Source organism: Typha angustifolia, chromosome 9 (genome assembly GCF_048772165.1).
Source record: "Typha angustifolia cultivar Huaian chromosome 9, ASM4877216v1, whole genome shotgun sequence".
Classification (NCBI taxonomy): Eukaryota; Viridiplantae; Streptophyta; class Magnoliopsida; order Poales; family Typhaceae; genus Typha; species Typha angustifolia.
This window is the reverse complement of record NC_133247.1, coordinates 1,396,934-1,421,901: the sequence shown is the minus strand read 5'-3', so window position 1 is coordinate 1,421,901 and position 24,968 is coordinate 1,396,934. Positions and strand designations below refer to the sequence as shown.

At 37.6% G+C, this 24,968-nt stretch overlaps 4 protein-coding genes across 4 annotated transcripts; 1 reads left to right on the top strand and 3 right to left on the bottom strand.

The window, feature by feature from the left end:
* Positions 1–1,375: 1,375 nt before the first annotated feature.
* Positions 1,376–2,928, bottom strand: LOC140767232 (zinc finger protein ZAT1-like). The gene has a single exon (XM_073107071.1). It carries the CDS (start codon positions 2,534–2,536, stop codon positions 1,652–1,654), a length of 885 nt encoding a protein of 294 aa, XP_072963172.1. The 5' UTR covers positions 2,537–2,928; the 3' UTR covers positions 1,376–1,651.
* Positions 2,929–4,309: 1,381 nt separating this feature from the next.
* Positions 4,310–5,542, bottom strand: LOC140766795 (expansin-B7-like). The gene is made up of 3 exons (XM_073106445.1): positions 5,380–5,542; positions 4,995–5,298; positions 4,310–4,753 (listed from the first exon to the last, which is right to left on the bottom strand). Exons 1-3 carry the CDS (start codon positions 5,540–5,542, stop codon positions 4,417–4,419), a joined length of 804 nt encoding a protein of 267 aa, XP_072962546.1. The 3' UTR covers positions 4,310–4,416.
* A 2,763-nt stretch (positions 5,543–8,305) lies between these two features.
* On the bottom strand, positions 8,306–9,676 carry LOC140766488 (expansin-B3-like). The gene is made up of 3 exons (XM_073105858.1): positions 9,396–9,676; positions 8,984–9,287; positions 8,306–8,852 (listed from the first exon to the last, which is right to left on the bottom strand). The coding sequence occupies exons 1-3, from the start codon at positions 9,664–9,666 to the stop codon at positions 8,522–8,524; spliced, it is 906 nt and encodes a 301-aa protein (XP_072961959.1). The 5' UTR covers positions 9,667–9,676; the 3' UTR covers positions 8,306–8,521.
* Positions 9,677–11,403: 1,727 nt separating this feature from the next.
* Positions 11,404–24,769, top strand: LOC140767615 (uncharacterized). Its single transcript, XM_073107602.1, has 15 exons — positions 11,404–11,581; positions 11,734–11,817; positions 12,043–12,116; positions 13,441–13,474; positions 13,794–13,852; positions 16,245–16,359; positions 16,444–16,481; positions 17,395–17,492; positions 17,674–17,729; positions 18,177–18,477; positions 18,712–18,827; positions 21,137–21,193; positions 22,448–22,513; positions 23,310–23,384; positions 24,348–24,769. Exons 1-15 carry the CDS (start codon positions 11,405–11,407, stop codon positions 24,408–24,410), a joined length of 1,413 nt encoding a protein of 470 aa, XP_072963703.1. The 5' UTR covers position 11,404; the 3' UTR covers positions 24,411–24,769.
* Positions 24,770–24,968: the final 199 nt, after the last annotated feature.

Genomic DNA, 24,968 nt, shown 5'->3' with positions numbered 1-24,968 from the left:
ATAATATTTTTATTAGTTGTGATTTAAGAGAAATATATAAGCAAATTAGCTTTGGAGGGACGTACAAGTAGATAAGAGATTTTATAAGGATATAAATGCTAAAAAAGAAATCCAAATCCATCAATTATCATCAAAGAGAGCCCAAAGACAAGTGTCAATTTAAGTCCTAAACGTGTATGCCCTTCTTTTCTCTCCTTTCTTCCTCCTTCGGGACCCAATCACATCGAGTTCATACAAACTTTACAGGTGTTAACTGATATGAGGGCAATCCGATGTTAGCGTATTTTTTTGACATAGTGACAAAATTACCCTTACAGATTAGTTGCCCGTGAGGGCGGTGGGTAGTGTGTACCCGATGGCAGGGAGAAGGGTAGAAAGGGAAATTGGAACAGCTTCTACTCACTCTCTCGTGGAGTCGTGGGATGCGCAATTGCCACAGTAGTAGCATGTTCTAAACGCAACGCACGAAAATTCCATGGATCTTTCCGGGAAGCAACTTTGGAAACGAGATTAACAATTTGTATGTATACTACTTAAAACATTTGACTCTTTTCTGAGTACCCCTTGAAGATTATTGTTACTGAAGAATAACATTTCGTACAAAAGCTATGCACGCGAATTAAGAGACTTGGGAGGGGTTTTCATGCAAAAGGCTCCGAAAGAGACCACCTCACAAGCGTCCATCTCAGCAGTCCAACCGAGATCAGACGTACCACCCCGAACACCACGTGATGGCCCCACGGGAAACCCATCCCATCCACATCGTCGATGCTCTCGATGCTACGTTTTGACCCGGCCTGAATCTTAATCCCATCTGGGCCCACTTCACAACTGCCCAATTAGGAGGAGGATTAGGACTAATTAGTCTATTACTCGCCATTAATTTTTTTTTTCGTACAATAGGCAGCAGCCAAGACTACTTACTACCTCACATTAATTCCGTGTTAAATTGTTAATTACCATCATTAACGCCTGGCAGAGAGACATAACACCAGATGGCGAAGAGAAAGCGGTCCACTGGCGAAACGTGGAAGCTGGGGGTGGAAGAATCGAGTCTTTAGGGTCCAAAAGGAGGAAGTCGTGGGGGAAGTGGAAGCTAACAACAAAAGGGTGAAGGAAACGGAGCCAAGAAAAGAACGAGTACTAGCTAGTGGCGACTGGCGACAGGAGAGTCTTGCAGCAAATCCCATTAAATTTAACTACCCCAGCCTAATTTTTTATAAACTTTTTCATACACATATTTGATCTATCGAGTATAAAAATATATATAATATACTACTATATAGTTTTTTTTTTTTTTTTTTTTTTTAAAGGGTACTACTATATAGTACTGATAAATAAGAAAGTGAGTATAAAAGGAATAGCTGAGGAATTATATAAGATGGAATTGGCAGTTGGAAGAACAGCTGGAAACTGGAAAATGTTATAATTAAAAGCAACAATCTAGCTAAATTAAACTGGGAGTTTTCAGCTGTTAAGCAACTCAAGAACACAATTACTGAAGAAAAACAAATGGAAATTAGGAATTGATATGGACACGGAAGGAATCAATAAGTCACAGTTCAAACCAATTCCAATGTCGAAAAAAGATTTGGACTTTTTTTTCTTTTCTCTGTAAACTTCTCCTCTTACCTTGGATCGTCATCTAACTTCATCGACTTGCGACGAACTCGGCATCGGAGATGGCGGAGAGCTCGAACTCCTCCTCCAATGGAGCGGGGAGGTTGAGATCGATCGAAGTGAAGCCGTCGCCACTGTACTTGGTCGGAACGGGGGAGGGGGGTGGAGGCGTGGTTGTTATAGTATTGGAGGAAGAAGAGAGATGCGATCGCTTGTGGCCACCAAGAGCTTGAGCGGAGCCGAATAGTCGGAAGCAAAAGGGGCATTCGTGGGTTTTACGACATAAATCGGCATTGGTTTCAGAGAACTCGGAGCCATGGATTTGGGATGGAAAGCACCCACCTTTGGACTTCTTGTGGCTTGCTCTGTGCCCACCGAGAGCTTGGTGGGATCGAAACACCCTCTTGCACACGCCGCACTGGTATTTGCTTTGCTTTCTATTCCCCTCCTCCTCCTCCTCCTCCTCCTCGTCTTCCTCTGTTTCCGAGTTAGGCTTGCTCCAGAGCTCGATTTCCGAGTTGCGCCTCTTCCAGGAGTCACGGGAAAGCATCATGAGTGAGATGGCGACGTCCTCCTCGGGATTCGCGTCGGAGACCGAGCTCGCGGGAGATGGGTCCCCCCGCCGGCGCCGCCGGTCGGACCGGCGGCCGCGTGGCGACTCGGCGTCGCTCTCCCAGTCCTGGAGGGCGACCCGATCAGCGAACTTGATGCTCTTCTTCGGGTTCTCGCGGAGGACGTAAGCGGGGATCCCGTCCTCCGCCACCGTAGCGTGCTCCTCCAACGCGGCCGAGGTGGAGGCGGAGGAAGCGGGGGAGAGCTGCGGCTTGGGGGCTGTCACGTGGGAGCGCATGTGACCGCCGAGGGCGCGGCCATTGGAGAAGCGGCGGAAGCAGAGCTTGCAAGTGTGCTTCTCCATGGAGCGAGAGATGGGGGCGTGAACAATTCCTTTTTCTTTAGGGGCTATTTTGCATAATATCCTTTGAAGAAAGGGAGGAAGGAGTACAAGGGAGAGAAGAAAAGGAGTAGGTCACAAGCATTGTTCCACCAAAGCCCACAAGAAGAAGAGAGGGTCAGGATCAGGGTCAGATAGAGAGAGAGAGAGAGAGAGAGAGAGAGAGAGAGAAGAAGAAGAAGAAATATATTAATAGAATGGATTTGGGTATAGTATGTTATTCTTTCCCCTATAGTTAAAGAGGTAAGGGGGTGGAATCTAAATTCTCAACTTTGGAAACGCTTATTCCTAAAGTCATGCTTCCAATACCTGCCATCGAGTTATTGGCTCCCATTTCATCTCTTTCCCATTCATCTCCAACTAGTGTTGCTCTCAATTTGTGACACCAATTCACACTCGATTAGAGACAAAAGGATGCATATTAAAGTTAATTAGGTGATAATGGTGGTGGTAAAGGGCATTTTGGGGATTCTAATAAGTCGATACATTCTCTGCCATTTCATAATGGAAGTATTCTTTTTTTTGAAAATATTTTATAATGGAAATAAAGTTGAACTGCTGGAAGTTGTTGTGGCAATGGCAGCTGAGCTACTGCAGTTTCCAGTGCTGGAGTTTCCTGCAACCAATGTACTTGGCAGCCCGTGATTGGCTGCAGCATCATGTAACTCTCTTAACCTTTTCTTTAGGAATATTTCTTGGAGTCCACTTAACTAATATTCATAATATTTCCCATGTATTAATTACTATTTCCCCTCGTTTAGTTACAGAGAATTCTAGCATTACTCTCTTATATATATATATATATATATATATTTCAAAATTATGATAAAAAAATTGAGTGAAATTGCGGGACTAAAATAAAAAGAAAATCTACGGGTGGGATAAAATGGCGTTCTATTTGGGATTAGGCGTCGACCGAGTCAAATTTATCCAGTTAGAGGAGAGAGACCGCGCACGAGTGGCACGTGAGGCAGCTCCATTTCCGCTGGGTTTATCAACCACGTATACTAGTCTCCGATCCATGCACTCCCAAGTCGAAGCCACGTGCGCGACGTGCAGCGTCGCACGTTGGACGGGGTAAATGAGCGCTCTTGCATCCATATCTCCACCCTCCTCCCACGAATCTTAATGCGGCAACGAAAGTTTTCCACGTCAAAATCAGTGATCTCTTTCTTGTGCTTGGAATTTATCGGAGGGGTCTAGTGGAAAAACTGCTGCTGAAATTTCTGTTAGTTGGAAAGGAAAAAGACACTAATGGTTATGGTGAAAAAAAGATACTACTGGTTATGGTTGCAAGTAGATGTTTAAACTAGCCGATCGATCTCGAACGGGACCGAGCTCGAATAGAGCTGCGAAATCCTGGCTCGTCCATCGACCCAGCAACGCATAGCTGTTGATGATGATGATGATGGTAATGGTCAAGCATTGACGGAAAATAATGCCAACTAAAGAAGAAACTGATGAATAAGACGATCAGTCTATGTCCGACCTTATATCGGAAAATTATTCTAAATGTTATCTTCGAATACATATTTATTTTATAAAACATAATTATTTAAGTTATTTTGTTATTTATGATAACGACTTTATGTATTTAACCGCAGAATTTAAATGAAACCAGTCTAGTCTGATCGTTTAAAAAAAGAAGAAGGGAAATAAAAAACATTTAGGCGATCACTTGGATGCTTCCTTTCCACTTCTTAGTAATTTATTCCTTAACATCAACCTGTAAAACATCTCAAACCCACCAAAGTAATACAAACTCAGCTGGTTCACATCTCACCTCAACAGACTCCCACCATTACAAGTACAACTCCTTTTCCTACCCCCAACTTAGCAATTAATTAGGAGTAGATGTTGAAGTTAACCTTAGATCGATAGAGTGTGTTGGGTTGCCAGTTCGCCGGAATCACGTTGTTCGCGACGAGGGTCTTGCGGGATGTCAGCGTGGTGACTCGGATGGAGAAGGGGCCTCGGAGTGGACGCTTCGAGTCCAATCTCCAGATGGCGCCCCAGGATTGGCGCAATGGGGTCCACCGTCCTGATCCGGCCTCCATGAGGTCGACGGATGAGAGGTCTCCGTCGCCGTTCAGGTACTCGACCAGGACGGCGAAGTAGAATGGGTTCGAGCCCTTCTGCACGTGGAAGCCCACGTCCAAGCCCGGGTATCTACATGGCACTCTGCCAAATAGCCCAATGAAAGAAAAAAGAGAGACTTAGTTAGTGAGTTTGAAATAAAATAGGCCTCTTCATAATAACCGATGCCGTAACGTGTTTTTTTAATACAGAATTTAGGATTACTCTCTATTTCACCCGTAAATGATAAGTATTCATATAATAAGGTTAAGGTGCTAATAATAATGGGAGAAAAAGATGGGATACTTTTTTTTATAAATTTCCACAAAAAAAAAAAAGAGCTCACCTGGCGAATTGTATTGGGATTTTTCCAGCACGGCGAAGCTGTTCGTCTTTGCCGGGCAACGCCATCGACCCGAACGCCGTCCCGCTCATGTCGAAGTGAAACTGCGACTTGACGCAGACGCCGCCGAGGCAGGCGTCGGTGATGACGATCGTCGACGGCCTACCGGAGCATGCCGGGTGGCTTGTGCACTTCACCTGATAGCAAGCACCGCACCCCTTGCCGGACTTGAAGAGAGCCGGGTTTCCACATGATGTCATGGATGAGAATGGAGGCATGTTCACATTCTTAAACCCACATGCGCCACCTATATACATACATGTCCACTCCTATGATTAACTCCATAACCCAAGAAAACTAATCGTAATTAAGGCGAGTAATTACTTACCATTATCTGCAGGCCCTGCTCCGTTGGGCTTTCCATACCAGGTTGCACTCGCTGCGCCCCAGGCTGAGGAATTGAAACAACTGCAAGGGTTCACAAGAGCGAGCAAAGCTACCAAAGCAACAAAGCCATAGGTGGAAGATGACCAACTAAGAGTAACAGCCATTTCCTCTCCTCTAAGGCTCTAACTACTACTAATCAAGAGAAGAAGTAGAGAAAGTATAAGAAGAAGAGATTGAGGAGAGGGAATGATGGGTTTCAAATGATTCAGGAAGGGGGTGGTATTTATAGTTGTGTAACGTATAACCGACGTGCATTCATCTGAGGCTCTCTCCAAATATAGATAGAATTGGTTCCCAAAAATTACTTCTTTCCACGTTTAGTGTGCTGACATTAGTATATTTTTGCTGTTCCAAATAAAATATTGAAGACGTGCTGATAATTAATGTCCACAAGCTTTTATTAATGTATGTAGTATCCTTTTGAGTTCACATAATCTTATTGCTGGATGGGTCAATATGCAATTTTTTTTTTAATTTTTTGCCTCTTTTTTTCTTCTTATAATTTGTGAACGCATAAGATATTCATATAATTGTTCAAGGAGTCAATCCTCCGGATATATGTAGGAACGTGAGGTCCATATTGATGCCAAAAGATGAATTTATTTACTTAAATTATGGTATTAGTATATCAAATCCTCACATCCTTATATATTTTTTTTCTTTCACTAAGTACTAGTCACATTTAATAAACATATGCTAAGACCTTCGTGCTTCACTGCTTCATTGCTTGTTCTCTAGAGTACACTAAAACAATTGGGCCTGAAATGGGCCGAAGCCCAGAGGCTCGAAATATTAATGTAGCCCATAAGCCGAACATAGAAGGATGGGGTCCATTAGAGGGCTGACTTCTATTTTCCCTTTTTCTTTTGATTGATTTGGAGATCGTAGACTAATTGGCTCGATAATATAAGATTACACCTTCCTAAATAGACAATCACTTTCAGCGTTCTTAGAATTTATGCACAATATTTTTAGGGATTTTGATACAATTGACGTTGAAAACTTTTTAAAATATTATAATAAATATAAATATTACATTCTTCAAAATGCCGTAATTGCTCTCAGAACCATTGCGCTCTTTCAAAAGTAATTGTTTATTAATTAAATCTAATTAATCACTGTTAGAGCTACATATAGATTTAGAGAAAAAAAAACTATTTTGTTCTCATATTAATAATTTAAAAGATTCAAAATGTTACCCAATGTTAACTCAATAAGAAATCATGCAATAAAAAATTTATTGATAAACATTTTAGATACAAAGAAAGGTATTTCAGTTCCTTATAAGTGTTTATTAATTTTAACAACACTTTGCTAAAAGTATCTCTAGGAGTGTTTTATTAAAGATTAATCATAATAATAATTTCTAAGACAACTCAGTTTATGATATTATAAAAAAATTCAGTGGCAATTATGTAAAAAATCCCATATTTTAGAACCTCAGAACAACATCCCAGCGTGGGGTCTCGCGTGCGAGGTAGAGTCGGCATCGTATTACTCACGAAAACCGATGTCAGATCCAACGGCGCATGCGGAATGCCAGACGTCGATCACGCCAGACATGATCAACTGTCTACGCTTAAAAACAAATCTATCATCTAATCATTAGTGCTAATCCTAACTTTGGTTCCGGAAACAAATCTAGTCCGTCCCAATGCTATCTCTATGGGTAAATTACGGAATGCACCTCCAATGTAGTTTTGCCTAAAGTCAAAGTTACTCTTAAAATTGTTCATTTCTATTATGTGATTTACATTAATGTAAAATTTTGTTAACTATATAATTAAAATTTATTAGAGGATATTTTCTCACTGTATATGATCACGGAATAAAAATATTTAATCATCTTAAATTATAAGTAAAAGGTTTATATTTACTCAAATAATAAGATTATTAATATTCTGGGAGTATTATGATAATTTTTATATTATTAGGTTTGGCCTAAAAATTAACAGTTTTACACTAGTCTAATCTACAAGGATAAAATATTATAATTGTGGTGCTCTTTTAAAATGTCATTCGAATAGCTAAATATAATTAATTAAGATTTAAACTAAATTTAGATTTAAAAATACAATTCTTGCCCTTAAAAATTGTTTAAAATAATCCAAAGGCTATTCAATATTAACACAATATCATATAGTACATGAAAGAAGTAAGCAAGACAAAATTTATTATTAAATATTTTATACTCTAAACTTTAAGAAAGAAGAGTATCTTAGTTATCTATTCAAATTTTTTAATGTTAATAATAATTTATTTATGTTTTTTTTAAATAAAAATTTAAAACCCCCCAATTTGTCAAAAAAGCAACATCCCGGCGTGCAGAGTCGGCAACGTATCACACACGAAAACCGAAGTCAGATCCAACGACGCATGCGGCACGCCGGACACGATCAACTTTCTACCGTTAAAACAAATCTATTATCCAATCATTAGGTTCTGAAGCCAAATTTAGTCGCTCCGGATGCTATGTTATACTCCTAGCATCGTCCACAGTCTTATCTCTAACGGAGCCAGCTACGATAAAAACACATGCACAAAAAAGAGTCCAAGTCTTGTCACTCCCTCTAGACAACATGCAAACTCCACTTTGTACAAACTTGCATGGTCCTAAAGACGAGATTCTTTTTTAGAAAAGAAAAGAAAAGAAAAGAGGTTACGGTCGCATCACCGACAGGTTCCGGGGCAAATTTAGTTGGTCTCGACTCTCGATGGGTTAAAATCTTTATTGACGATGGCATGGTCCACCATCACATGCTATGCTATGTTTGATGTTTCCCCTTACCTTATGCACATGCAACAATCATTAGCATGGAGGTAGTTACTATAACAACTGAAAAGGCTTATATTGCTGGTCCAGAATCTATAGATAAAGACCACGAACGTGGAGGGGAGGGCATACATAGACGCCTCCTCTTCTATCCACTCTCGTCTTCGTCTTTTTTTTTTTATCATATATTAATTCGTATAATAACTCGTACACCAACCACGTCGTCACCAAGTAGCAGCAGCAGCAGTAGTAGTAGTAGTAGTTGTAGGGCCCATACATAAATAGGAATAATTATAGAAGTAGCACCAATTTAGGTGCTGTAGTTAACGATGGATCTGTAGACCGTTTTGGGTCGCCAGTTTGCCGGAATCACGTTTTTTGCGACGAGGGTTTTGCCGGACTTGGCGGTGGTGATGCGGATCGAGAAGGGGCCTCGGAGTGCATGGTGCGAGTCCAACCTCCAGATCGCGCCCCAAGATTCGCGCAGCGGTGTCCACCGCCCTGATCCGGCCTCCATTAGATCAACGGCTGAGAGGTCTCCGTCCCCGTCTTCGTACTCGATCAGGACCGCGAAGTACACGGGGTTCGACCCCTCCTCCACGTGGAACGCCACGTCCAACCCCGGGTATCTACATGGCACCCTGAAAAAGACAAAAGTAGCAGGAAGGATTTATTCTTAATATCTCTAAATGGCGGGGCGCAAAATGATAAATTCCTTTTCGCTTTTTAAATATAATATATACATATTTTTTTTAACACAACACTCACTCACCGGGTGAATTGTATGGGGAGTATTCCGGCGTGGCGGAGCTGGTCGGCTTTGCCGGGCAAAGCCATCGACCCGAACGACGTCCCGCTCATGTCGAAGTGGAAAGTCTTGTCGAGACAGACTCCGCCGAGGCAGGCGTCGGTGATGACGATTGTCGACGGCTTGCCGGAGCAAGCCGGATGGCTCGTGCACTTCACCTGATAGCAAGCTCCGCATCCCTCGCCGGACCTGAAGAGAGCCGGGTTTCCACAAGATGTCATGGATGAGAAGGGGGGCATGTTCACATTCTTATACCCACATCCACCGCCTACGTAGAATACACACCGGCCATATATATTAGCGCACTAATTAACTAATCACTCATTATATGAGACATTAAGAAGAGTAGTAAATAACTTAATATAGATATATATACCATTATCATCTGGCCCTGCACCAGTGGGACTTCCATACCACGTAGCACTTGCAGACCCCCAGTTTGAAGCAGCGTCAGAGAAGTTGAAGTTCTTAGGACTGAAACAAGTGCAGGGGCTAAGAAGTGAGACCAAAGCTAGCAATGCAACTAAGGCAAAAGTGGAAGAAGGCAAACGAAGAGGAATAGCCATTGTTTGGTCACTTCCACTACTAAGTGAAGAAGTAGTAGAAGAAGAAGAAGAAGATCGAGCTTGTTGGATTTCCACTGGCATACCAAAGGAGGCTATTTATAGCCAGATCGAGGCAAACGCAAGAGATGTAGAATATAAAGAACATGCCATGTTTGGTGTCACATGGCTATCTGTCTATCACTCTACAACTGCTATGCATTTAAGCCACCGCCTATCCAAAACAATAAATAAATAAATATTTCCCCCCGTGGGACCCCACAGAACCCCTCGCCCCAGTGGTCAAGGAGTGGGGGCCACTCGAGGCCATTATTTCACATGCAAGGGCCGCCATCGTAAAGCAACCACCACGTTAGGTTACGTCGGAATAGAACCAATCACATGCTGCTGGGACACCCATCTATCTGATCCCCATCTTCAATGAGAATTATATTATTATCTTTAAATAAATCTGGCAGTTTTTCTAGTTAGGTCGGGGCCCAGAGCACGACTTTTAAGGCAGAGGCCAGTCCCGTTAATAGGGCCATTGATGGTGGCTGGATGTCGTAAAGCCCCTTAAATTAGGGCAGACTCCATCCATATTAATGCCCTCAATCCTTGCCAAGATTTAGGCACGCCTATCTATCTATTAACCTTTTCCCACTCAATTTGCAGCATAACCTGGAAACTTTAAGGAACATAATCTATAGCCATTTACATAGGGATTCGGCTGCCTGTATATGTCATGGAAAAGAGAAGCAAAACATTGGATTTGTAGACTAATTATTATAAAGTAAAATAAAATAAAATTAAAGAGGCATGATAAAAGTTCTATCCTCCTAAGAAATACCAACCTCAATTCTCAAACGAGATACAGTGACAGGGATGAAATAAAACAGTAGCATGCATGGAGACGTTACGTTACATGTGGGGGATGTAAGTAGGCCACTTGCTTAACTAGATAAGGTAAGCACATTCTGGTGATACGATCATTCACGTGCCTTGGCAGCATATCATCGAGGTAGGTGCCAGGTCACGATGACATTATTTATTGTATTCGTTAATCGTTACAAAGGAATAAAGAAAGAAAACAATTTAGTTATAATTTAATTTGAAACAGTTACGGCAGTTCTGTTTATATGATTGTTTATTAATATATCGTTATCTAGTAAGATCTGATGACTCTAAAACGAATAGTTCTCCGAGATTGCATTTTGAATGGCATTGGCATCCCATACGTGGGCCTATCTACAACTTTATCTAAGCTGTTGTCTAGGTATTCTGCCCAAAAATTAAAAAAGAAGGGGTTAATTTTAGTCTAACATGACCACGATCCGAATAATAAATTATTTAAATTATTAAGTTATAAATAATGAGATTAATGTAATAAATTTAAATATGATTAATTTATATATCAATTTATTTATGACCCAACTAATTATACTAAACTAAAGCTTGAATTTGTATCGAGTTGTCGTATTGGATTATAAACTTCCTGAATAGTAGGAAACAGATACAAACTTTATTACGGCAACAAAACTTGACCATAATAAGCATTCAAGAATGCTCTAGATGCCGACTTCATAGTAGCATCTGCATCGCCGACGTATTTATTATTTGGCCGAGTTATGAAGTCGGCGTTGCCTTTTGGACTATTGCATAATTTTCCATGCGTAACACTGACACCTCTCAAGCTTCGTCGCCGACCTTGGGGGAAGAGAGAGAGAGAGAGAGAGAGAGAGAGAGAGAGAGAGAGAGAGAGAGAGAGAGAGAGAGAGAGAGAGAGACTTCTCCGATGCAGGATCGAGGAGACGAAGAGATCCGGAGATCTCGAGACAGCACCATGGCGTCTCGTAGATTCGCGGCGGAGAAGGAGAAGGCGGCGATCTCCGTAACCCTCGCTGCTTCTCCTCTCACGGGGGATTCCTCCGGAGAGAAGAAGAAGGAGGAGCATTCCCCCTCTATGCCCCCTTCGAGATTATCCTCTCGAAACGCTTCCTCCAAGTACGATTTCGTCAAGGTCAGTTGCCAGATTCCCGCTCTTTCTTGATTCCTTGATGTGGGTTTCTCTGGTTCCTGGTGCCCTTTTTCTCTGGAATTCTTGACGTGGGTATGCTGTTTAATTTGGTTGTTTCTTTTTCTTGCTTCGCGTTATTAAATTTTGGCGATCAGGTGAAAGTGTGGCTTGGAGACAATGCAGATCATTACTATGTCCTGTCCAGGTTTCTTCTTAGTAGGATGTTGACGGTAACGAAGGTAGTCGATCGATCCCTTTCTAGCCAATTTTTCGCTTTCATCTTTGTTGGATGTATGGCTGTTCTTCACGGGAATATATGGGACATAATTAATGATACAATACTATCTTTTCTATTTCTTATAGTCCTTGTTAGACATTAATATTGTAGGCTAAATAGATTAACAAATGTTTGGTTAGAACTCTGCAGAGTTCTCGATAATTTATGCTTGATTATCCATTTCCAGATTCCTAATCATGTTGCTATCAAGATCGCTCTAGAACTCAAAAAGCTGCTTATAGACAACAGCCTGCTTGATGTGTAAGTTCTCCTTGGCATTCTTTTTCTTCTCACCGCTATGAGCTTTGAATTGAATATGTACTCTTAGGATCTTTCCACTGAGACATTTTTGGTATACAATCGTTCACTTGCTGCTATGATATCTTTATACAGGAAAGGTTATTAATTTTTTACGCCTTTGTGTTAGCTATATACTGACAGGTATAGTTGCGTATCTTTTATGTTTCCATCTCGACTTGTCCGACCATGCTTATGCAACAAATTAAATCTAGTTATACACTACATGCATGTTGTAATATAATACACACATACACATAAGTATCTTTCTTATATTTGCATCATCGTTTCTTCATGATTAATTTTCGATATCTATTCTAGGTGTTTACCTTTTCTTATGAGTTGTAAATGAACCTTCAAATTTTAATTGTGGCATTGGATGTTTTTATAAACTCCAAAAATGAACTAATAATTTAATGCTATTTTAACACCAGTATAAAAAAAGAGTAGTTCAACATGATGAGCCCAGTGTTCGTGGTCCATAAAATATGAACTTTTGGTGCTATTGATGTGCATCATACATAGAATGAATTCAATTGACACAATCTGCAGCAAAGCATTGGTTCATAACATATGTACTTTAGGAATCCATATACAGTTTATCTAATTATAGCTTTTATGAACACACACTAGAGCTACCATTCTCTATTTGAAAGTTGAAACCATGAAATATATTACACAGGGACAGCTCACAGCTGTACCTAGGTGCAATAGCACCATCTCATCTGATAGGAGGTAGACAATCAAGTCTTTTATGCAAGAGAAATTAAGATGGTGAAGGCTCTTCTTGCTTGAGGGAGGGGAGTTCAAACAAACATTCTATGCCAACAATGTAAATCATCATTTAGCCTAAACTTGAAATTGAGCACAATAGTGATTCTTCTTAATGGTGATATAAAAGTACACAACATGCACTTATGCAGCCTGTGCTTATTGAACATAACTTGAATCATTGTTTGTTGTGATTTTGTGTCGGATAAGAGAATCAGTATTAAATTATTACCGATGATGTGTGAGAGAGAATGCAGAGTTATTCATCTAGTTATTGTATGCTAGTTTATAAGGATTTAATTAAGCATCGAATTATATATGTTCGAAATAATTGGAAGACTAAGTGACATATATAAAACCAGAGGTTTTCCATAATTGTTCTTGCAATTTTACTTTATATTGTTGATAATATTTAGTGGTACTTGGAAGGCAAATATGCATATCCTCCTTGCAAGTGTTATTCATAAGTAGTTTTTCTATACAAGCTAATAATAGTAGTTGCTTGATTATTTTACAGTTCACAGTCTGATTTGGAAGCTAATCTATTCAAGGTACTTTCTTCGACCTTTCTTTGTGTTTTTTTTTAAGCTTTGAACTTTTAACAGAAGGATCAACTTGAGTTTTACCAGCACATTTGAGGTACTTTTCAATAGTTTCCCTCCTTTTTTCTTTCAGATTTTAGGAGATCTTTCTGTTCTCCTGCAGTTAACTCTGTTCCTTTTCAGGAATTTTCAGCTTTTTCCTTCCACCAGACTACACCCCCCAACCTATGCACCACCACACACGTGCACAGACACACAAACACGCACGCACGCACAACCTTACTTTTCAAGTTCTGGGTTTATATTTAATTTTGTATGGACTTTGCAGCTGATGGAGCGAAGAGGTTATGGCGAGGAGTACATAAATCAGTACAAGATGATGACAAAGTAAGTAAATACTTTGTTTAGTAAATTCTGTTCTATTACAATTTTCTGTATGTTGGATTGGTTGAGTTCTGCTTGAGCCTTGAAGTTGTGAACTTTTAAACTTGAAATTTCTCATGAAGGCCTTGATGTTTATACCTTTATAACATTCATGTATGGGTTATGTTTTATTGGATAAAAGCTTTTCCATTATGAACCTCCTACCTTGCCTTTTGCAGTTTGTCATAATCTCATTATATATGAGCTGCATTGATAATATATGACTGGCACATAAGATTAGCTGAACATATAAACGTCTTGCACTATTCTCATCAAAGATATTAATATACTTTTATAACATTCATTTTTTTCTGCTTTAATCTCAAACTATATGACTTTCTATAAGATTAGCAGAAGATATGGAGGTTTTGCACCATTCTATCGAAAGACATGAGACAAGATAAAACTAAAGGAACTAGAGAATACAAGGAAAACATATTGCGAATAACAGGATGCTGGAATTTGGTGCTGAGCTATATTTCCTTTTGTAAGGTATTGGGGGATATCTGGATCATCTTAGAATACAACAATCTGTGAGATACATTGATTATCTTGATTCTGTTTAATATACATGGCATATGGTGAATATCTGGAGTTTTGCTGAGGCCGACATGGCATATTCACTAGATGGCATATTTTAGTCTACTTGAAATTCTACTAATTTTGTTATATATTGTAATTCTACAGGAGCTAAATATTATTATACCCTTTTGTTCTATTTTCCTTCTATAAGTTAAACTAGAGCTTTATCAAGTAAAAAAGACAGTAGATTAGAACAAGAAAATAAAGGCAGTATCATCGATTTGATAGTTGATAAGGTAAATACCCAGTTTCGGATCCTTTCATTTCAAGCAATAGGTTGGTATAATAGAAATTGGTATAATTATAATATAATAAATACAAAACAACTACGAGACAACAAAATTCCATTTTGTGATTCTTAGCTTGACCTTTAAAATGTTACACAGAGTAACAATGATGATTTTCATTTTATTAAATTCACTTTGATTCTGGTGTGCTTGGGAAGGTGCTAACAGAAACATGTCCCTTGACAAGGTAGGACAAGGTAGTACCTTCCATTGACAATTTGATGCAAGATATTTGCCTAAGATGTTTGAAGTTTGAACATTGTTTATAATGAATAGCATGTTCCAAACAAGAATGCCGGTCCTCCCTTCAAATTCTAGCTAAACAGTTTTCTTAGTGGGCGATGTGAAATCACATTTCTAGTCATGATGGCCCAAGTCCATGTGAGTTATATGTCACCCATGTAGGGGTAAAAATGGGTCGGATTAACTCTGACCTGACCTACTATCTGATTCGATTCAGATAAAAAAATTTTATTCAATATGGGTGCAAATTCAAATAGGATTTTTGAAAAAATTCGGATACAGATCGAATATAATTTTCGAATTCAAATATAGATATCGGATATCTATTTACCCACATTTTTTTCGAATAATTTATAATTTTTAGTTTGCTGATTTAAATAGTGAATATTGATATTGTTAATTATGATGTGTTATATATTATTTGTAGAGATTAATTTTGCTAATTTTATATGTATTTGACACAAACAATTTATTTAATTTTTAAACTCTTAATATTTTTGTGTTAATTATCTTTAAGTAAAAGATCATAATTCGTTTAAAATTCAATAGGCATCCGTTTAAGATTCAATCATCTATCAAAAAAAATTTATCAGTATCCATTTAGTTAAAATATGGTTTTATATTTTGTTATCCGTCCAATATCTATATTCGAATCTGTATCCGGATCAAAATTATGGATCGAGATGCAAGCTGAGTACTATCCAATCCTTTTTCACCCCTGCATCCATGCGTCTTGCATAAGTCATTGTCCTGATCCACTCAATTAGTTACTAGACATCTGTGATAGAATGATGCATATCTTTATCCGGATATGATTCAATTTTTGTGATTTCTTAGATTTGTTCATAATTTAGGCTTGATATATAGTTTTGTAGATATTAGGTCATTTGTGTTGTTCATTGGAATTATTTACTCACATGAGGATATACAATTTGTATGTACTAGTGCTTCAGTGATCTTATTCAATGATGTATAGTAGTATGTAAAAGCCAACCTCAAATTATTGTTTTATCACTTTGTGGCATCGATTGTTTCATATACTTTTTCTTTTTCTTTTTCTTTTTCTTTTCTTTTTGGTGCAAATGCTAATATAATATCTATTCATCCACCGTGGGTTCTTTTTTTTTTTTTGGCCTCATTTCTCTTCTCTAATATATTATGAGGTTGATTTTACATATGTGCATGTGAGATTTGCACACAAAAAAAATTGTTATATGAATTCTTTTTTTGTCCTTGATCATTAGATTTCATCACCAAAGGATACCATTGGTTATTCTCGTGTGTGGAACTGCTTGCACAGGAAAATCAACAATTGCTACACAACTTGCTCAACGGCTTAACTTACCAAATGTTTTGCAGGTTTTATTTTCTTTTGCTTTGCGTTTGTGTTTCTAAGTACTATAACAATATTGAGGTGACAACAGATTGTTTCTTTTCATCTAGACAGATATGGTGTACGAATTACTTCGCACATCAACAGAGTGAGTGAAGCCATAATTTCATTTTATGCTTTCTTTCTCCATGATATTTACATATGACATAGTGTTTATCTTCTCTTGTAGCGCATGCTTATCATAGTTAGAACTTGTGCAGTAGGAAGTTGAATGAGTGCGTCGAGTATGAAAACACACTAACTGGGGAACAAATCAGACTGTAGTCTTAATGTCTATGATGGCTTACTTTAGTTGGTGGAGATTTACTTTAAATAAAGATATGTGAGCCTGAATCGCAATTTAATTATTTAAAAAGTAGAAAAGAGATAAGAAACTAAGTAGAGTATAAGTTGTGTTGACTGCTTACACCATTTCTGACATGTCCAGAAGGAATCACATAGTGCACTAGTTAGATTTAGGAGTTATCAAATACAAACATAAAGTTTCAGCAAGTAGAAGTAAGGCAAAAGTCCTAAAGATAGAACTAGTATGAAAAGACACGGCGCACTTGGGTTGTTAGAGGCAGCTTTGGGTACAGATGAATTGAAGAGAATGGCTTCATGCTAGCACCTCTATTAATTTGGTCATATGACTATTCTTACAGTTATCACAAGGCTGAATCTTACTTCCGATGGTGCTTATTTTCCTTTTCCATGATCCAACATTCAATATCCTGTCTGATGAGTTTGTTATTCTTTTGTTATTACTGAATATTCCCATGTCAGCCAGTGCAATGGGCATGTGGCACGCCTGTCCTACGGATGTGTCATGTGCTGATGTGTACTGAAAAGCAAGAGGTGGTTTGAATATGACAACCATATCAAGTTTTGATGTGCACCATGCATGACATGTTTTGTCCTGATGCTCGTTTAGGATGTTGCTACACACAAACTATGGCAACAAATGTTGCAGTAATATATTGAGAAACTAAAAGTTTCTCTCTATTCTATGTCGTATGCAGTGCCCCACTAACATCAACACCTGTTTGGGCTCGAGATTTTAATTCTTCTGAAGAGCTTATTACAGAATTTTGCAGAGAATGCAGAATTGTTCGTAAAGGTATCTCTGTACTCTGTAGTTCTTATTTTCTGATGTTATTATCACACTTGGCTGAAATTCTTATATGTACATGGCTGATTATGTGATTTAAATAAGCTGCAGAACCTATGGGACAGTTCTAGATCTCTTGTAAGTCATGGTGTAACCATCTAGACTGAATCTCTTACTGTAAATGTTGTAGGCTTGGCTGGAGATTTAAAGAAGGCAATGAAAGATGGGAAGCCTATTATAATAGAGGTATGGTGAATTTCTTATCTGGATGCGGGAGTTAAAGCTATGCATTATTCTACTGCTGCAATCAGTCTAATTTCCAATTTATGTGGACTCCTTTACTTCCAATTTTTGTTTGAACTCATTCTTCAGTGAGAAATAAATCCAGAGGCTTTTAGAAAGGGCTAATTATTACAACAGCACATAATAGGAGTATGTGATGTTTGGCCGATCTCGCCATTGGGAATCCCTTTTGGTTCTCAACTCTTCATAGAGTTAACAAAGTTGCCGCCACATTAGCAGATTATTTTGTTTTCCTTTTTTTTATTGAAATATCTATGAGATATTACTGATAATTTGTCCCAATATTAGGACATGACATTACAGAAGAACTGATGATTTTCTTTTTAAACCTGTCTGCTAATGTTTTCTAATTTGATACCTGAGCATAGACTTAAGATATGCTTGTGGCAGGGTATACATTTGGATCCAAGTATCTATTTGATGGATGAGGAAAATAGGGAGATAACTGAGACAACTAAAAAAAGCGAAGCGTCTGGGACTTCTGTTGGTACTGTTGCAGAACAAATAGAACATCCCTTAGAAAACGATCCTGTCAGTGAGAAAATATGTGTCACATACGAGGATTTTGCTGAGAATAAGAGATGCTATGCTGAGCTGGAAATAGCCGAGGAAGGGATGTCTCCTTCTCATGCTGAGGACAAGGATTATCCAGAATCCATTCATCCTGTAGACACTTCTTCCGAGCCTAAAGGTTGAGCCCAAGTGCATTCCAAATTTCTTTATATTAATTCCACAATTTTAGCTATTATCTTAAAACATCAAGCAGTCCAGGGTATATGAAAATGCTTATGCTGAAGATTATAGTGAACTATATGTTTGTAAACTAGCCTTTGTATTTTTTTGGCAGATCTCAGAGAATGGGTATCACTATATCTGCATTTCTCTTTGCAATTTCTCTGAAGTAAATATAGTTGTGTGTTTTCAGGAGAGATTCGTAAAGATCCAGTTTCACAAAATACTAATCTTGTCAAGAACAAAAGGTCTGCTGCTGAACCAATAATTGTACCTATTGTTTTGAGGATGGCTGAGTTTGATCACAAGGTTTGTTTTGTCTTTGACTTGTCATCAATCATATGTTGCTGTGGTATTATTTGCTCAATCATTATACTTTCTGACTGTTGGATAACAATAACCATCGTGGACTATAATTCTTCCATTTCACATGCACATGTTCATCCTTGATCTTCTTTCATAGGATGATTATAAGACTAGCATTATCTTGTGATTCTATATGGTCATAATCAGGTGTCATACAAACAGTGACTGAAACCATGATCACTGTATTTATTTGAATGACTGAAAAATATAGCAAAATAAATGCTTACTACTTAAGTGTAGCATTAATTGAGAAACAAGATGCCAATGGATATTTCAAAATGGTTTTGGTATGTTCCACAGTGACCATGTAATACATCATTAACAGATAATGATTCAGTTTACACGGAAAGCTCAAGATAGGAGAGAAGAGATCAAGAGACCATAAGATAGAACTGAGTAGGAAAATGATATCATGGCTCTTTTGCCGAGTTTGGATGTTACTTAAAGGCTAAGATAGAACTGAGTAGGGAACGCATTCAAAACAGAATCAGTGTAACTGGTAATTAATGTGAGACACAAGGAGGGTTATTGCCATAGTTCCCAGTTTCGACCGATCTTGAGTGGGATCAGCTGAAAGGGATCGTGATCGGCCATAGTCGATTCTGATTCGGATCGAAACCTGCTGGTTTCAACCCTGTTGCAGCAGCTGCTGTAGGCCAGCTGTAGCAAGCAGCACTGCAGCAGGTTATTGACAGCAGTTGCACACACACACACACACAGACTAACAGTTAGAGAGATAGAAAAGAAAAGAGGGAGGAAGAGAGATTTTTATTTTTTAGACTTTATATTTGAGTAATTATTATTTCTTATTTTTTTTTATAATTTTTCCTAAATTTTTAGAAATTCCTCAACATTTTTAAATAATATTTAGAATTTTATTCAATTAAAATAATCCAATCCGATACAAGCGGCCGATACGGCCGATAAGTATCGTTTTTTCGGATGGCTGATTTCGATCCCGATACCGATTTTTGGAACCTTGGTTAATCACAATGAACATCTTCAGAACCTCTATTACAAGTGTCCTCTGACTATTTTCTGTTGTCTACAAATAACCTTTCTCATGCTTGCTAGATATCCTTGGAAATCAATAGTACAATCTCTACTTTGCTTCCAATAGAACATTATCTACTCTCTTCAGTTCTAGCTTCTTATGAATGCCCGGCCAAATTTAGCAAATCAAACTCAATTGATCTTTTCAGTTTGCTTTATTTGCTGCGTAGTGGTTCGTTGGTATCATCTTAATTTGTATCTTCATGCTCCGCAAAGATAGAAGTCAAAGAAACATACAAATAAGTAGTATAATGATTAGTGATAGGATCACCAACCCAATCAGCATTAGAATAAGCATGAAACACAGGAGATGAATGTGAAGACGTCAAAAGAGCGAGTAATAATCCCCTACACACATCTCCGAAGTAGCGCTGCATAATGAACTGATCGAGGAACTGCTATAAGCTGACTATTTGGTCGGTGATACATAAATAAACAAGCTGACCAACAAGCTGCATATACCTAGTCGGATATGCCAATGACACCATCTGTATGATGAAGCTTCACATGAATCTCAAAAGGTGTATCGATTATCTTATCATCAAATATAACTGCTCGGCTAATCAAATTCGAAGCATACTTTTGTTGAGATAAGTATTCCTCTCGCTGTGAGCATTTTCAAGACGAAGAGGATAACACAAGAGACCCAAACTATTAATTTGAAGATGCTGAGACAAATGTTCTTGCAAAGACTTGATAGTAGCTGAATTGTCATTCTCATTATGCATGAGAAGATGCTGCGACATTCTCATTAAGAACATATATATAAGCTCTGCTATATTTGAGTTTCTTATGTTGTAGAAGATGTTTGGATTTATGCTATTCGATGCATTGGTTATTGCTCCTCCAAATAACATCTGGCATTATTGTGCCAAATGATTTTTAATTGATATTGTTGCTTGCTTTTATGTAATTTTATGCTCATCGATTCAGATTCTGGTTTCTAGTTGCCATCAGTTGCCAACTAATGGAGATCAACTGCATTATAGTGCAACACATTCTTTTATTCATCTTACATGTAGCATGCTCAGCTTTATCCTTGCTCAGTTCCTTCAAATCTAAAGTCTCCTCCTCGATTGCATCTCCATTATCAATTACAATTTTCTTTTTTCTTCTCGTACTCGATAGAGTTGTTATTATTATCCAGTTATATATAGTTACATTATAGCTTTTACATGTGCCTGTTTTTGGATATGCAGGCCTTGTTAGAGGAATGGATAGCCACTAGAACCTTTGGAGACAAGTTTCTACTGCAGGTACTTAACGAAACATTTCTCAGTTGCTGCTGTTGCCAAATAATAAATTCTTTTAAAACTTTTCTACACTCGAATTTAAGAACGGTGTCCATTAAAGAATGATACCAGGAATCTATAACTTCATATTTTTTTGGTCTAAGGATCTCATTTCCACAGGAGAATGATTTAAGAGTCTATAGGTTCATTTTTATGCGGAAGAAGCTCATTATGTCGGTCAGTTAGGAGGCTTTTGTAGTTTTATCCTATTAGCAGGCCTTGTTAGAGGAAGGGATAGCCACTAGAACCTCTGGAGACAAATTTCTACTGCAGGTACTTTATGAAACATTTTTCAGTTGCCGCTGTTGCCAAATAGTAAATGCTTTTAAACTTTTCTACACTCAAGTTTAAGAACGGTGTCTATTGGAGAATGATACCGGGTATCTATAATTTCTTTTTTTTTGGTCTAAGGATCTCATTTCCACAGGAGAATGATTTAAGAATCTGTAAGTTCATTTTTATGTGGAAGAATTTCATTATGTCAGTCAGTTAGGAGGCTTTTGTAGTTTTATCCAATTAGCGATGAGATCATGATGCTTCATCGTTCTCGTTATATGCATGAGAAGTTGCCAGAAAACTCACAACTTGTATTTTAAGTTATGCTTTTCTTTTTGTCCTGGACATAGTACTGCATGCAATTAGTTCTAACTTATTTCCCTGTTACCCTCTTATACATCTGCTTTAATTTTTCAGAAAAATTGGCGTTTGCTGCCCTGCTACCAGATTATTTTTAGAGTAATGACCCAATAATAGAATTCCATTTGTTTCTTTTTTTGTGTACTATGTGATCTTGTGGTCAAGGGCATCACTTGGTAATGGAAATGCTTGCCCTTTGCATTTGAGAGGTTATGGGTTCACATACTGGAAACATCCTCATAAATGAGGGTAAGGTTGCATACACCCTCCTTTTCTGGACCTCATATAGACAGCGCCCTCATGCACCGGGAAGCCCTGTAGTGATCGATGATGTTGTTACATCTCAAATTTCCACTTATTTGCATTTGGATGTGCCATTTAGTCTGTACTAGTATTGCTTTGTCCGAAGTATCATATCTAAAATGTATCTTTTTTGTTGTGTCAATTAATTCTCTTACTACACTAATAAGTTAAACTCTTCTACCATAGGAACTAATTTTACTTGATATTAGGTTGCATAATTTACTGAATGCATCCAAAGTTCAAGATTTATTATAGAATTTCATTTGTTTTTGATTGCAGGATCACAGTAAGCTTTTAAGCAATCTTAAAGTTATCCAGGACTATCTCTGCTCTTTTGACTCACAGGTAAAGTTCTTTCTTGATAAGCATCAAATTATATTCATAACTTTTAGCAAATTCCAGTTTATCTGCCTTGGTAATTTTCTTTCATTTGTCTTATGATATTTAACCTAAATATTTTTCCTTTTGATCTTGCTCAACTTCTCCAAGCATTTGATGTAGTTTTTTATTATCTTAGTCTTAAGCATCTAAATTTTGTAGAATATAACTCAATTTAATAGAATACAAATTCAATGGCCTATGATATGTACAGACTGATAGGCTTCAGGTTCATTTTTCTTTTTTAACCTGGTGAATGCAGTATAACAATTTGTATTAACGTGTGCCATTGTTTGTTGAGAATGTTCAACCATAGGATTCTATGATGCCTATGTAATTAGGTAGTATCCTCACTGCCTCTATGTTGTATGTGTACTCATCCCTCTTATAGCGCTTATGCACCATTTGATTTTGCTGAAAGGCCTACTTGAGACAAGTTTGTTTTAATTAAGCAGCACAACAAATATTTTGTTTGGTCAATTAATTGTCATTCATTACAGATAGACTCCCATTTTATGTCTTGAGTAATCCATAACTAGTTAAAGGCCTCCTTTCATATCTTCTGCAATGCAAGTTGGAAATATTGTACTCGTCTAATTTTGCGAGTCATTCTGAAGTAACTAAAGTCCACAAGCTGACGCTTTCTTTCTTGTTGTTGCATTTAAGCTTATACCTGAATATGAGTGTACATTTCTGAATAAGAAACACATGGGCCTCTAGAAATGTTTTCCTTTTACTCATTTAGTTTTTGTCTTTGAATCAGGGATTGACTGTGGTTAACATTTCCGCAACTACATTCACTCAGACATTGGATTGGCTTCATACGTATCTTCTTCAGGTATGAGGAGTAACTTTTGACATTTGTTGAATTTTCCTGAATCGTGATAGTTGATATATACTTTCCTTCTTCATTCCCAAAGGATACTTAAATTATGCAGAGAAAGAAAAATACAATCAAATAAAATGTGAACGGGCTAGTTTAAATAGCTTATATATATATTATGTGTCACTCCTCGAATCGGGGAATATGATATCTCAAATCTCTAGGATAAAACTCGGAGAAACACGAAAGTTTAAATAATAATTATATCGACTCAGCCTTTAGAGTTCTCACTAAACAGCTTTTTAAATTCTTGCAAAATAGTAAGACCTAGACGCCTAATAAGTAACCTACTCTATTAAAAATATGTTTAATGACCAATATTAACATGATATATATAGTAAAAAAATGGGTCATAACAATATATATAAACCGCTTTGAAAAATAAATAATTTTTTGGTCTCTTTATTAAATTTTAAAATTCAATATAGACGAAATCAAATTTATAAATGATTCATATTAACTTAATTTGAATAAATCAATATAAATAGAAAGGATCTTTGTTAAAAATGTACTATCATGGATATGATAAAATACAGTATTGTTCTTTAATTGGTTATTCTGATCCGTTGTCACATCGCACTGTTAGTAACCATCTGAATAGATCTAGAGATTTTTTTTTTTCACTCTCTAACCTCTCTCAAGAATGATCATTTGTTTTTCTTCCAAATCTCGGTATTGTAGCAGCATTGTTGCCCCCACCTTTTTCTTTTAACTCTCACCTAGGGCTTTCTTTTAGGCTCCCTTTTTTATAGTTAAAAAAATTATAATAATAATTCTATTAGAATAGAAATTCTAATACTTAAAAAATTAATTTAATTTAATCACAATCCTAAAATATGAGAGAAAACGAAATTCATCATTATTTAGATTTATCTATTTATATTTTAAAATTTCGAGTTGTTACATTATGACTACCAGTGCATCGAACGGGGTGTTTCTGGTGCCTCCTCCAGAAGGGACGAACCAGCAAAAGAGGATTAAATGGACGCAGTAGGAGCTGCTCAAGTTGCCGGAGGTACGACTGTATACTGTCCATGCTTTTGTCAATGGCCATTCCTGTATCCAGCTCGTGGCCTCGTCCAAGAAAAACGTCGGAGGCTTGAGTTATGGTGTTAGATGTATGATGATGTCGGCATATTTTTGTTGATATTTTTGAAATAGCAGATCTTAATTTAATTTAAGAACGTTACCAGGGGAAAGAGGTCGTAGACGTTAATAATTATAAAATTAAGTATATTTATTTTTATAATGAAATGCTTATAATATATGCAAGAAATATGTAAATTCCTATTTTGAGAACTGCGTTTTTGTATAAATGCACTAAGTTGTCACCACGACGGCTAACGTTGGTTCTACAATGTTACTTAAACTGACTGTATATTCATCTGACATGGAACTTCTTGGAGGTTACGGGGGTCCAGTGCACTCAGAATAATGACATAATACATAGTATGGTTCCTCCAAGAGGGGTCGATTTGTGGTGTGGTGGGACTGCTTCCATGGTTCTAAGTTCAGGGCGTTTTGGCAATTGTCAAGTCA